The sequence below is a fragment of the Mastomys coucha genome, unplaced genomic scaffold (genome assembly GCF_008632895.1).
Source record: "Mastomys coucha isolate ucsf_1 unplaced genomic scaffold, UCSF_Mcou_1 pScaffold5, whole genome shotgun sequence".
Taxonomy (NCBI): Eukaryota; Metazoa; Chordata; class Mammalia; order Rodentia; family Muridae; genus Mastomys; species Mastomys coucha.
In genome coordinates this window covers 67,964,111-67,978,451 of record NW_022196911.1, presented here as the reverse complement: position 1 = coordinate 67,978,451, position 14,341 = coordinate 67,964,111, and the positions used below count along the sequence as shown (strand labels likewise).

The 14,341-nt window shown below is 47.5% G+C and overlaps 1 protein-coding gene across 1 annotated transcript in view; it reads left to right on the top strand.

Moving 5' to 3' along the window:
• Positions 1-2,944: 2,944 nt before the first annotated feature.
• The window catches only part of Spns3 (sphingolipid transporter 3 (putative)), a 57,412-nt gene continuing 46,015 nt past the window's right edge, over positions 2,945-14,341 (top strand). Inside the window, exons 1-3 of the mRNA XM_031353877.1 lie at positions 2,945-3,445; positions 7,267-7,332; positions 13,261-13,397. Coding sequence (XP_031209737.1) covers positions 3,241-3,445; positions 7,267-7,332; positions 13,261-13,397 — 408 coding nt within the window. The 5' untranslated portion in view covers positions 2,945-3,240. The remainder of the gene's footprint in view (positions 3,446-7,266; positions 7,333-13,260; positions 13,398-14,341) is intronic.

Sequence of the window (14,341 nt, the reverse complement as noted above, 5' to 3'; positions counted from 1 at the left end):
GCAATGTTGGGGATTGAAGTCAGGATCTCTGACCTCTTGCATACCAGGCAAGCACTGTACTACTGAGGAATAACACCAGTCCTCTTCTCTTTCTCCCTCTGTCCTCTGCCTTCTTCCTTCCCTCCCTCCCTCTTTCCCTCCTTTCCTCCCTCCCTCCTTCCCTCCCTCCTTTCCTCCCTCCCTCTTTCTCTCCTTTCCTCCTTCCCTCTTTCCCTCCTTTCCTCCCTCCCTCCTTCCCTCCTTTATTCCCTCCTTCCCTCCTTTCCTCCCTCCTTTCCTCCCTCCCTCCTTCCCTCCTTTCTTCTCTCCCTTCCTCCCTCTGTTCCTTCTTTTCATATTGGAGATTGGATTCAGGGCCTTGCACACACTACTCCCATGACTCCACTCTTAGCTGCTTCCTTAGGTCCAATCTTACTTCATATTTTCACTTTTATTTATATGCATATGTGTACTGCCATGAAGCTGAGTGTAAGGGTATTTCTTTGAATCCCTGCTTTTCATTCTGTGGGGTATGTACATAGAAGGGGCATTGCTGGATCCCATGGGAGTTCTAGGCTCAACCTTTTGAGGACCACTAACCCTTTCCACTATGGCTGCATCCCCAATGCTGCCCATGTTTCAGCAGCCTGGCCCACGACAGTCATTTCCTCTCTCTTTGTTGCAGTAGCTCAGTGGGTGTGAGGTGGTATCTCCTAGTGGTTTGGCCTTGCGTTTCCCTAAACGAAGTTGCATAGCCTTTCACAAGCTTGTTGGTCATCTGTGTATCTGTAGAGAAGCATCTACTCAAGTGCTTTGTCCATTTTAAAGCAGGGTTGTCATTTTCTGACTTAATTTTTACTTAGAAATAATTTTAACGTACAGATAAATTACAGTATAATACCAGAAAGCGGGGCTGGAGAGATGGCTCAGTGGTTAAGAGCACTGACTGTTCTTTCAGAGATCCTGAGTTCAATTCCCAGCAACCACATGGTGGCTCACAACCATCTGCAATGGGATCTGATGCCCTCTTCTGGTGTGTCTGAAGAGAGCAATGGTGTACTCATATATATAAAATAAATGGATAAATCTTTAAAAAAAAATACCAGAAAGCCCATCTAGGTTTTGCCTTAGGTTCATCTATTGCTAGCATTTTGCCTCATTTGCTTTATTTAACATTTTTACATGCTTGTGTTTTATTTTTATTATTTTTGTGTGTATGCATGTAGAGGTCAGAAGACAACTTTTGGGAGTCACTTCTCTGCTTCTATCTTCTTGTTCCCAGGAACTGAAATCAGGTAGTCAGCCTTGGTAGCAATCACCCTTAACCACCGAGCCATCTTCCTGCACCTTATCCCCCATCCCCCCGTTTGCTTACTAACTCTAGGATCCACTGATGTTTTCCAGCACCATTTGAAAGAGTAAGGCGTAGGCACTGCAGTGGTAGACACTTCAGATCAAGGACACTTGTTTACATAACTACTAATGCTTGGCACCTGAGTGCGTTGGGCAGATGTGAAGTTTCTTCCTGATCTACTCTGTGTACTCTAATTTTATCCACTCATCCAGCACTGTGCATTTCCCCTTTGGTACAGATACCAGGCGAGGACCGTGGGTTGCATGTAACTGTCAGCTCACTCTTGCTCTCTTTCTCCCTCTACCTCACTCTTGCCTGCCCCCCACTCTCTCTGTGACAGTGTCTTCTGACTATGTCGACTTGACTGACCTGGACCTCTCTATGTATGTAGATCAGGATCAGGCTGGCCACAGACAGTTGCCTGCCTATGTTTCCAAGTGCTGGAATTAAATGGAATTAAGTACGTGGACCATGATGTCTGGCTGTTAGATACTTTTAAAACATATATTGTGTATGTGTGCACATGATGTGTGTGGAGATGTGTACCGTGGCACATGTATAGAGACCAGAGGACAACCTTGTGGAGTTAGTTCTCTTTCCATCTTTACCTGGGTTTGGGATTGAACCTGGGTTGTCAGCCTTACACAGCAAGTGCCTTTCCCTGCTGGGCCATCTCACCGGGCCATATGGTTACTCTTTGTTAATATTCTTTTGTTTTGAGATAGGGTCTCATGTAGCCTAGGCTGGCCTTAAACTCACCTGTGTAGCTACTAGGGATGGTCTTGAACTCTTTGTTTTTATTTTTGTTTTTGTTTTGTTTTTGTTTTGTTTTTTTGAGACAGGGTTTCTCTGTGTAGCCCTGGCTGTCCTGGAACTCACTCTGTAGACCAGGTTGGCCTCGAACTCAGAAGTCTGCCTGCCTCTGCTTCCCAAGTGCTGGGATTACAGGTGTGGGCCACCACTGATGGCTTTGTGTATTTGGTCTAGTTACTTTTTCCACCCTTGCTACTGGTGATCAATTTCTAAAGCTCCCTTGAAAACATCTCCCTAGACCTATTCCCTGTTGATGAAATTTATTTATTTTGTGTATATATGGGTGTGAATGAAAGTGTGTGTGTGTGTCTGTGTATGTGTGAGTGTGAGAGAGAGAGAGAGACAAAGATAGTCAGACAGAGACAGACAGAAACAGAGACAAGACAGAGCTAGATAGACAGAGAGCACTGCTGTATGTGTACCTGTGTGCCTTGGTGCACATTATGTTTGGAGGTCAGAAGTCAATGTTGTGGAGTTTTCCCCTTTTACCATATGGGCTCTGGGGATCAAACATATGTCAGCAGGCTTGGTGGCAGATTCTTTCGCAGGCTGAGCCATCTTGCCAGCCCCCCATGGGTTAGTTTTATATAAGCTGTCTTCTATGTCTCCAGCTCCCTCTGTTATCTTGTTCCTCTGTGCAATTTCCTTACCATCTTGGGCAGCACCTACCCTCCTGTATCTGACCCGGTTCATGGTTGTGCTCACGGTCCATCTCCTGCTTGCACAGGCAGCAGGGCAGTTTGCAGTGAGCAAGGCTTGGGGGACACGCCTCTCATTTCCTGTCCCAGGAGCTTCTCTTTCCTCACTGCTGCTGCTGCAGCCATAGGCTAGATTGAGGGACCACAGAGTCATCCAATCACCAGTGCAAGACTCTCTTCCCCTAGCGGGGCTAGGAGGCTAGGAGAGTGATGAAATCCCACCAGCGTGGCTGCACTGTGGTCAGCAGGAGCCTGCGATAAGGTGTCTGACGGTTAAGGGGGCAGCCTTCTGAGGCTGAGAGGCTGGGAGCCCATAGGATGTGACTTGGTGCCAAGCTGATGTAGCTTTGTTCGGCACCCGTTCTGACAGAGAAGTTGCAGCTGGCACTGCTGGGCATGTCCACAGAGTATATCAAACCTCAGACAGGAGGGCCACAGAGCTTGAGCCCGAGTGGGCAGTATGGGGCCTTGGCTTCAGGTACGGGTCTGCCTCCCTCCACACCTGCCTCCTGGAGCCTGCCCCACTGGAGAGCATACTTGGCTGCAGCCGTTCTCTGTTACATCAACCTTCTGAACTACATGAACTGGTTCATCATCCCAGGTGAGGATGGGAGGGGTCTTCAGCCACCCCCATTCTACAACCCCACGACTCTATCCTTGGCGGCCTTCTGCCAAGCATGCTTTCCTCTCTAGGAAACCACATCTCTGGTGGTTTCATGCCAGTAAGTGATCTGCAGCCTCTCCTGAACGGTCCCGAGCCAGAATGGGGGCACAATGTGTGTGGGGGCAGGGGTGTTAGTAAGTACATGGGATCGTGCTCTGCAGCACAGGCACTGGGTTGAGGATGGAGCTGCAGGCAAGGTTATGGAGGGCAGAGCCGCTTGGCCAAGCTCCAGAGTGAGAATGGCTCTTCCTGCACTGTTTCTGGGGCAGCCGGCTGCTGGCCCACCTTGCACAGTTTGCCTTTCCTGTTATAGGAATCAGGGTACAACCTGCTTCTGCGTTCTGTCTCTCACTTACGTACTCCTGTCTCATCTAGTCACCCATTCATTCCTTCATCAGTTCATACTCAGCCCTTTCTTTAAAAAAACCTAGTGTGTATGCATGTGTATGCACACACGTGTGTGTACATGTGTATGTATGTGCGTGCTCCTCTATCTTTACTTGAGCTTCAGAGATTGAACTGAGGTCTCCAAGCTTGTTCAGCAAGCACCTTCACAAGCTGAGCCATCTTGCCAGCCCTCATTTCTTGTTTGAGGCAGGCTAGACTCATATAGCTCAGGCTAGACTCAAACTTACTATGTAACTGAGGATAACTGTGAACTACTGATATGCCTGCCTTCACCTTCTTAGGCTAGGATTATAGGCTTGCCACCACAACGGTTTATGAAGTTCTAGGAATTGAACTAGGGTTTTTGTGCATGCTGAGTAAGCGTTCTACTGACTGACTGATGTCCCCAGCCTCTTTTCTTTTTTTTTCTTTTCTTTCTTTCTTTCCTTCTTTCTTTCTTTCTTTCTTTCTTTCTTTTTTTTCTTTTTCTTTTCTTTTCTTTTTTCTTTTTTTGGTTTTTTGAGACAGGGTTTCTCTGTGTAGCCGCGGCTGTCCTGGAACTCACCCTGTAGACCAGGCTGGCCTCGAACTCAGAACCAGCCTCTTTTCTTTGTTTGTTTGTTTTTGAGACAAAGTCTTAAGTAAGATCAGGTTGCTTTTGAATTCACTGTGTAGCTGAAAATGATCTTGAATTCCCAATCCTCCTGCCTCTGTCTCTTAAGTGCTGAGCTTACAGGTGTGATACCATGTCTAGTCAACCTTTCATCGTCTACTTGTTCCAGGTTGAGCATTGAGAGCAGGGGCACTGTGAGTGGGAACATTGTGAGTGGGAACACTGAGTGTGGGAGCACTGAGCACGGGAGCACTGAGAGCAGAAGCACTGGGAGCAGAAGCACTGTGAGTGGGAACACTGAGAGTGGGAGCGCTGAGAGCGGGAGCACTGAGAGCAGGGGCACTGTGAGTGGGAACACTGTGAGTGGGAACACTGTGAGTGGGAGCGCTGAGAGCGGGAGCACTGAGAGCAGGAGCACTGAGAGCGAGAGCTCTGAGAGCGGGAGCACAGTGAATGGGAGCACTCAGAGGAGTACTGAGAACATGTGCCTCTGGTAGGACCCAGGAGAAACTCAGATGTGTGGTTCCTACTGCAGGAGCAACTGACTTATGGGGCACAGAGAGACGCTTACCAATAATGACCATGCAAGGCAGAGAGGTAGGGGATGGTGCAGATGAGGGGACTCAGGCAGGCTGGGAAGCCTAGGTGAGTAACAGCCACTGCTGGCCATGGCCAAAGCCCCGATGTTGGGCCATCAGTTATGTATTTAGAGTAGCTGGGAGCCTCTGTGGAATGAATGGGAGTCTGGGGTCTGTAGACATTATCAGAGCAGGGCTGTATCTTTGATCAACTCAAAGGGGCACAGAACATGTGCCCAGTTTGGCCTAAAGTGAGATAGAGTGGGGTAGGTGTCATCAGGGTAGCCCCAAGGATGAATGACTGCAGAATTCATACATGGGGAGCGTTTGTCCCAGGCCTTGGAGACTGTGATGACTGGAATGACGGGGATCAGAGACATGTCAATCAAGGCAGTACTGATCAGAAGGGTCAAGGGGTTGGGAGAGAAAGTGGGAAACAATCCCCTAGAGAGTGTTCGGTGCAAGATCACAGGCTTTTATTTTTATTTTTATTTTTGTTTTTTTATTTTGATCACAGGCTTTTTGAATGCCAGCCTGGGGAGCTTGTAAGTTTTGATCCAGGCAATGGGGAACCATGGGAGAAAACCTTAAGTAGGAGAACATAATAGGATTTGGAACCTTGAAAGATGCAAGATGAACCAGGGAGGTCAGTTCAGAGGCTACCAAAGGGGATCAGGCTGAAGGTGAGGAGGCCAGAACCTGAGCATGGGCTGAGGGGCTTAGAGGAATGGGAGGGGAGAGAGGCACAGGCTATTAGGAAGGGTCACTGTGTAGCCTTCTGAGCCTTAGCTGTACCTAAGTTCTTTTTCTGCCCTGGAGGCCCCAGCAGGGCTGTCAGACCCTGAGACCTGCCTGTCCATGTCACTTCCCCCTTGGGACTTCCATTGCCTGTGGTCACTGGGGAATGAAGACTTGAAGAAGTGAAACTGTGTGGGGACTCCTGGCGACTGTTGGGGCCAGTGATGCAGCGGCTAAGATTCTCCTGTGGAAACAGCCTTTGGAAAGACCAGGGCTGCAGAGACTGGGAGATAAAAGACTGGCTCCATTCATCCTTGCCCTTGGGCTACCCACAAGGTTGACAAGGTCACAGGACACAGGTCAAGGGGACTCTTTTCTAAAAATGGGAAATGAGTGCACTCAGAGGACTTTGAGGTAGCTATTTTTCTTGCTAACTCATGTTGCCTATTTTCCTTTTTCTCCAATGACTACACCATCTGGTGTCATTAAAAGATGAAAAAATGGCCGGGCAGTTGTGGTGCATGTCTATAATTCCAGCACTTGGGAGGCGGACAAAGGCAGATTTCTGAGTTCAAGGCCAGCCCACTCTACAGAGTGAGTTCCAGGACAGCTAGGGCTACTCAGAGAAACCCTGTCTCGGGAAAAAAAAAAAAGGTAAAAAAGGACTGAAGGTGTAACTTAGTGCTTGTTCAGCATGCATGGAGTCCTGGGTTCCATCCCCAGCACCTCATAAAACTAGCATGGGCAGCACACACCTATAATGCTAGTACTTGGAATAGTCTGGAGGAATAGAAGTTCAAGGCCATCATCCTTGGCTTCATAGACAGTTTAAGGCCAGCTTGGGCTAGGTGAGGTTTGTTTTCTTTTCTCTCCTCAAGATGATAACAATAATCTTTGAAGGTAAAAAAGATGTACAGATGTGCATGTTTGTATGCTATGGTGATTGGGCTCAAACAAGGTGAATAAATTCTCGGTGCCTTTCATTCTTCGGTCTTCATTCTCTGGCTGCTACATATAAGCGGAAGGGCCTCTTGGGGGAGGGGCAGTCTGAAGGGTCCATGTGGGGCGTTTTTCTCTCGCTGGGATGCTGGCTGTGGGAGCTGCCTGTTAGAGTTCCAGTCCTGAACCAGGGTGGGGGTGTTGTGTAGCTTAGGCTGGCTTTGAAGTCTATGCTGGCCTCAAACTCCTGATCCTCCTGTCTCCACCCCCCGATGGCTGAGATTACAGGTATGCGCTACCACGCCTGGCTTTTGTGTGTGTTCAATAAGGGCATGTTTCTGTTTTGTTTTTGTTTTTGGCTGCTGTTGCTGTGTGGTTTATAGTGGCCCAGCTGCCATGTCCTGTGTTCATCCGGTCCTGTCCCGGTCTCAGAAGAAGCAGCCTTGGAGGCCAACCTGGGTGGGCTACTTCCCATTTCTATAACGCTGTCCATCTGTCCCCAGGAGTGTTACTGGATGTCCAGAAGTATTTTCACATCAGTGACAGCCATGCTGGTTTGCTGCAGACAGGTAAGGAACCAGTCCTGGAGCCTGGAGCAAGGGCCTTTTGTCAGCGTCTGGTGGGGTTCTGTGGCTGGCTCCAGCCCCTGAGTCTTTTGGCATGAGAGAGCTGGGAGTTGAACAGGCTCTGGAACTGGAGTCAGCGGCAGGATGCAGTTGAGGGAGACAGGCTGGGGAAGGTTCCTGAGTGTTCCTGGTCCTCCTCCTGCTTGTAGCTCAGCTGAGTGTTCCACAGAGAAACTGGAAATCCCAGTGTGTGCTTTCCTCTCGCAGAGCTGAGAAATCTGACTAAAGAGGATGCTAATAGACAGGCAGACAGACAGACCTTGATTTTCAGGTGGCCTCAGAAGGGTCACAGAGAACCTAATAATAATGCAGCATCAGGGAGCTCGAAGGGATGGTTTATGGGATCATTAAATATGAATGATTCCATGAAAGCTTGGGTGAGTGCAGACCTATTTGTACGCACGCAGGGACACACATGGTCACAGCACATGACACCTCATGGGTATTGTGATCTTTTTTGTGACCTGTCCCCCTACAAATACCCATTGTCACACTGTGTTGAAGCAGGTTCTCAAACTAGGTACAGGACCTCCCCACCCCCGCCCCAGGACCACTGGGAGACTTTCCCTGGGCTGTAAGAACAGTCCTGAGAAACCTACTTCAGTCTGCCTGTCATTTTCCTAACATGATCAGTCTGGAACGAACCTGCACCTGGAGGATGGTTCCCCCTCGCCACTGTCTCCCACTCCTACCCGACTTCTGTCTGTCCACTGTCTGAAGTGGGAAGAGGCACTGCATCCATATGCTCCTCTCTGTTAAACTCAGGGTACCACATAGAGGGGGTTGCTAAGGCTTCTGCAGGGAGGCCTGGGGTGCAGAGAGCTCACTCATAGAAACATTCTATGATCTTCCCACCAAGTCACTCACCCTTGGCAAGGAGCCGAGCCTTATCTAGACAGCTCTGTTCGTGACAGTCTGCTATTTATCTATGAATTCAACTTCAGAAATGAGATCATGGTCTCTGAGATAGGTATTAACACCCTGCTTTTGACAAGCCACCAGTCTCCTCTCAGTCTGATTTGATGGGTCAGTTTGGCAAAGCAGGGCTGACTTTCCCGCTTGGGTTTCATGGCCGGTCTTTCCTATAAACTGAACTCCATCTGCCCTTTAGAGTGCTTGATGGAAATAGTGTTTACAAAAATAAAGACATCCCTCAGTATCTTCTGGGGACCAGTTCCAGGACCTCGACTGCTGCTCAGTCTGAGAAGGCTCAAGAGTTCCAGGCCAGTCTGGCCTACTTAATGAGTTCTAGGCCAGCCAGTATTACACAGGGAGACATATCTTGTCTAAAATAAAAAGGCATAGGGCCTGGGGGCAGAGGCTCACACCTTTCATCTAGGCACTCGGGAAGCAGAGGCAGGTGAGTCTGAGACCAGCCTGGTGTACAGAGTGAGTTTTGGAATAGATAGGACTATATACAGAGACCTTGTCCTAAAAAAAAGAAAAAGCATACTGTTTACAGCTCCCCTGGTACATCTTCCTTGGAATTCAGGAAGGCTCCAGATGACTCAGGCTACCTACTACAGGTCTACATAAGCTGTTGTCGCAGTGTTTCATTAGGGGCTGAGAAAAAAGAGGAATGTCAATGTATGGTCAGCATAGATGTAATTGTTTTTTTGAACTACTTCGACTTCAGATAAAAATGTTTTATTTACTTATTTTTTATTAAAAATATATTTATGTTTATTTTGCCTTTTTTTAAAGATTTGTTTTATTTATTATATATAAGTACACTGTAGCTGTCTTCAGACACACCAGAATAGGGCATCAGATCTTATTACAGATGGTTGTGAGCCACCATGTGGTTGCTGGGATTTGAACTCAGGGCCTCGGGAAGAGCAGTCAGTGCTCTTTACCGCTGAGCCATTTCTCCAGCCCTTGTATTTCCTTTTTTTGTGTGTTTGTTTGTTTTATTTTGTTTGTTTGTTTTTGTTTGTTTTATTCGAGACAGAGTTTCTCTGTGTAGCCCTGGCTGTCCTGGAACTCACTCTGTAGACCAGGCTGGCCTTGAACTCAGAAATCCACCTGCCTCTGCCTCCCAAGTGCTGGGATTAAAGCTGTGCGCCACCACTGGCCAGCCCTTGTATTGCTTTTTGAAACAAAGTTTCACTGTCTGTATGGAGCAGGTTAGCCTGAAACTCACAGAGCTCCTCTTGCCTCTGCCTCCTCAGTGCTGGGATTAGTAGTGTGTACCACCATGCCTGGCTTTATTTATTTTTAGAGATTTATTATTATTTTACATGTATGACTGTTCTGCTTACATGTGTGTACTATGTGTATGCTTGGTGCCTTTGGAGAAGGCCCTGGATCCTCTGGAACTGCAGTTACAAATGGTTGTTAGCTGCCTGATGTGGGTGGGAACTGAAGTTGGGTCTTCTGCAAGAACAAGCGCTTGTAACTCTGATCCATCTTTCAAAAAATTTATTAATTTGGGCTGGCGAGATGGCTCAGCGGGTAAGAGCACTGATTGCTCTTCTGAAGGTCCTGAGTTCGGATCCCAGCAACCACATGGTGGCTCACAACCACTCCAATGAGATCTGATGCCCTCTTCTGGTGCATCTGAAGACAGACACAGTTCCCAGCAGCCACATATATGATAGCTCATGGCCATCTGTACAAGCTACAGTAAACTCATACACATAAAATAAATAAAATAAATCTTTAAAAATTATTAATTTATTCATTTTGAGATAAGGTCTCATGTAACTCAGACCAACCATGAACTCACTATACAGCCAGGAATGATCTTAAACTGGGGGATGGTGGTGCACACCTTTAATCTCAGGACTCAGGAGGCAGAGGCAGGTAGATCTCTGAGTTCAAGGCCAGCCTGGTCTACAGAGTGAGTTCCAGGACAGCCAGGGCTACACAGAGAAACCCTGTTTCAACAAAATAAAACAAAAGATCTTGAACTCTTCCTTGATCCATCACTTCTAGTTCCCCAAGCTGAGGCTACAGATGTGTACTGCCTGACTACTAAAAATGTTTTAAATGTCAACTTGAAGCATATGAAGGGTTGAGTGGTTCTAGAGGGAATGAAAACAACACAGATTTATAATAACATCAGAATCGAAACTGGTGGCACATATTTGTGGAGGCAGAGGCAGATGGAACTCCATGAGTTCCAGGCCAGTCTGGCTACATAGTGGGCTCCAAGCCAACAGGACTGCATAGGGAGACTCTGTGTCTAACAGAAGAAGACAAGTAAAACATCATTAGGAGCACTGGGGGTGATGTATGGGGGTGGTATATGGAGATGGTATATGGGGGTGGTGTAAGGATGGTGTATGGGGGTGGTGTATGGGGGTGGTGTGGGAATGATGTAGGGATGGTGTATGGGGGTGGTGTGGGAATGATATGGGGATGGTATATGGGGATGGGGGATGGGAGGTGGCATATAGGGATGGTGTATGAGAGGTGGCATATGGGGGTGGTGTATGCAGGGTGGTGTGTGGGGGTGGTGTATGGGGGTGGTATATACTCCAATCCCTGGAAGTTGGAGTCAGGAGGAAGAATCGAGGTCATCATCAGCTACATAGGGAGAAAGAAGCTACATGGGCCTCAGACTCTGTCTCAAAGAAAAATCAGTGAGATACCATTTGTTTTTATTAGATGACAAAAATGAAATTCTAGTTCATATCAAGTGGTGGCAAGAGTTCTAGCATGCACTTCTATGCAAGTGTAAATTGATACGGCCTTTCTGGAGCCCTATTTTGGAAGTACCTATTAAAATTTTAAACACCATCGTCATCGGAGATCACTCTCTGCGGAGAATTAGGTTGAACCATATTAAATTGCTGGTTTTATAGGTCAAAAGCGGCCTAATTTCCACAATTGCATATTGCTTAACCAAGTTCTACAGCAGGTCATGGGAGGGAGGGAGGGACTAGGACCTGAGCTGGGCCTTCACTGGGCTCAGGAAACTTCAATCACCTACGATCAGTGAATGGAGACCCAGTATTAGACAGAGTCCTCTAAAGTCTTGGCCTTTTGCTGGTGGATAAGGTGAAGGGTGGGGTGGAGTTCCAGGTCTTCATTTGTTTACCTGCTAGCTCTCCCAACCTGGAGGCCAGGACTCACTACCATCCTCCAAGGGAGGAGGAGATTTTATTTTAGACACGAAAGTCATGTTTGAGTTTATCCATGTACCACAACGCTGGGCAAACCCAGAGCCAGGTCTTCATTCTCATAGAAGTACCTTGTTTAGCTTTAGCCTTTACAAATACTGTTATAGGCTTGAGTGATGATTCATTGGTTAAAGGCACTGGCTGCTCTTCCAGAGGACACAGGATGTATCCCCAGAACACAACATGGGTAGCTCACAGCCATTTGCATCTTCAATTCCAGGGGATCTCACACCCTCTTTTGGGCTCAGAGGGCATTGCATACATGAGGTATACATACATGTATGCAGGGAAAACACTCATATACACAAAATATTAAAAGTTTTAAAATTTAAGAGAAACATTTTATCTTAGTTAGGGTTTTACTGTTGTGAACAGATTCCATGACCAAGGCAATTCTTCTAAGGACCACATTTAATTGGGGCTGGCTTACAGGTTCAGAGGTTCAGTCCATTATCATCAAAGCAGGCAGCATCTAAGCAGGCATGGCATAGGAGCTGAGAGTTCTAGATCTACATCTGAAGGCTGCCAGCAGAATATACTCTTCCAGATAGCTGGGATGAGGGTCTTGAAGCCCACACCCACAGTGACACACCTACTCCAACAAGGCCATACCTTCTAATAGTGCCACTTCCTGGGCCGAGCACATACCAACCATAACACATTTTTATTATATTTAGTGTGTGCATGTGTGCATTCGTGTGTGTGTGTGTGTGTGTGTGTGTGCGTGTGTGTGTAAGACACAGTGTGTGTGGAGTCAGAGCACAGCTTGCAGTTGTTTACTTCACCACTTAGGCCCTGGAGATTGACCTCAGGTTTCTAGGCATCTCAACTGGCCCCTTGTTTTTGTATTTTTGAGACAAAATAACTCAGGTCGCCCTTGAACTTTTGGTTCTTTTGTCTCAGCTTCCCCAGTCTTGGAATTACAAGCGTGCATCACACCTGGCTTGACATGGTACAGAAAGACTGGAGATATAGTTCTCTTGGTAGGGTGCTTGCATAGGATGTACAAAGCCCCGGGTTCTATCCCCAGCATTTCCTAAAAACAGGGTGTGGTGACACACTTGTAGCACCAGCCATCGGGAGGTGGAGATGGGAGGATCAGAAGCTCAAGGTTGTCCTTGGCCAGAGAGCAAGTTCAAGGCCATCCTAAGGTACAGGAGATCGTCTTTTAGACACAGGTGTTGGTGTGGAGACTAGTGGCTAGCGCTTGTACCGAGGCACACTAGTTTTTCCCACAGCCTCCCGTGCCATCTCTGGTTTGTAGTCCGTGTGCTTGTTTCAGGCTCCTCCTCTGCTGGTGCAAAGGGCTGACATCCCTATCCTCTTGCCCAGCAGCAGATGTGTGAATGACAAATCAGATCAGCTCTCATATCCAACTTCACAGAAGCCGTGTATTCTTGCAAATCCAGAAGGCTGGCATTCACTCTGTGATGGTGGCTCTATATTCCTTTTATGCAGACTGAGGGAGAATGTCAACTTCCCAAGACGTCAGAGGCCACACGGCAAAATGAGGCAGAGCTGAGATTTGGTCCATGTTCAGTGCCATACACTCTGGGCTGTGGATTGTATAATGGACCAGGAAATATAAGACTTAACTTTTTATCTCTTCCTTCTTTTGTTCTGGGCCCATTGCCAAGGTGCCAGCTTGTGGCATCTGTGCCAGGCCTCTTTCTTGGGCCAGCAGGGCTGTCTGCCCAGCTATCCTCTTGGAGGTTCCAGGCTGCCTCTTGTGTGTCTCCTTCAGTCTTCATCAGCTGCCTGCTGGTGTCTGCACCTGTGTTTGGCTACCTGGGTGACCGATACAGCCGCAAGGCCATACTGAGCTTCGGGATCCTGCTGTGGTCGGGGGCTGGCCTCTCCAGCTCCTTCATCTCCTACCAGGTAGGTCCCACATCCCTGCCCAGTACCTGGGACCTTCCTTATCTGCTTCCTCCTGATCCAGCTGTCTCAGAGCTTCCTTCTGGCCCAAGCCAGCTCAGGGATTGTACTGCCAGGGCGGGGAGGGGAGCTGTGGTGCAGCCTCTAAGTAGGGAGGCTAGTAGGCATGCTTTTTGTCTTTGTTTTAGTTTTTCCGAGACAGGGTCTCTCTATGTAGCACTGGCTGTCCTGGAATGTACTGTGTACACCAAGCTGGTGTCAAACTCACAGAGATCTGCCTGCTTCTGCCTCCCGAGTGCTGGATTAAAGGTGTTTGTCACTATACTAGCTGTTGTTTTTAAGACAGTGTCTCACTGTGTAGGTCTGGCTGGGTTGGTATCTTCAATTAGAGGAAGCTGGTTGGGCTGGAGAGATGGCTCAGTGGTTAAGAGCACTGACTGCTCTTCTGAAGGTCCTGAGTTCAATTCCCAGCAATCACATGGTAGCTCACAATTATCCGTAATGAGATCTGATACTCTCTTCTGGGGTGTCTGAAGACAGCTACAGTATACTTAGATATAACAACAAATAAATCTTTAAGCTGGAGTGAGTGAGGCCAACAGGAGAGAGCAGAGTTCCTTAATTCAAATTCCTAGCAACCACATGGTGGCTCACAACCATCAGTACAGCTACAGTGTACTCATATACATAAAATAAGTAAATAAATCTTTTTTTTAAAGATTTATTTATTTACTATATGTTACTACACTGTAGCTGTCTTCAGACACCCCAGAAGAGAACATTAGATCTCATTATGGATGGTTGTGAGCCATCATGTGGTTGCTGGGATTTGAACTCAGGACCTTCAGAAAAGCAGTTGGCACTCTTAGCTCCAGCCCTAAATAAATCTTTTTAAAAGAAGAAGAAGGAAAAGGAGGAGGAGGAGGAGGAGGAGGAGGAGGAGGAGG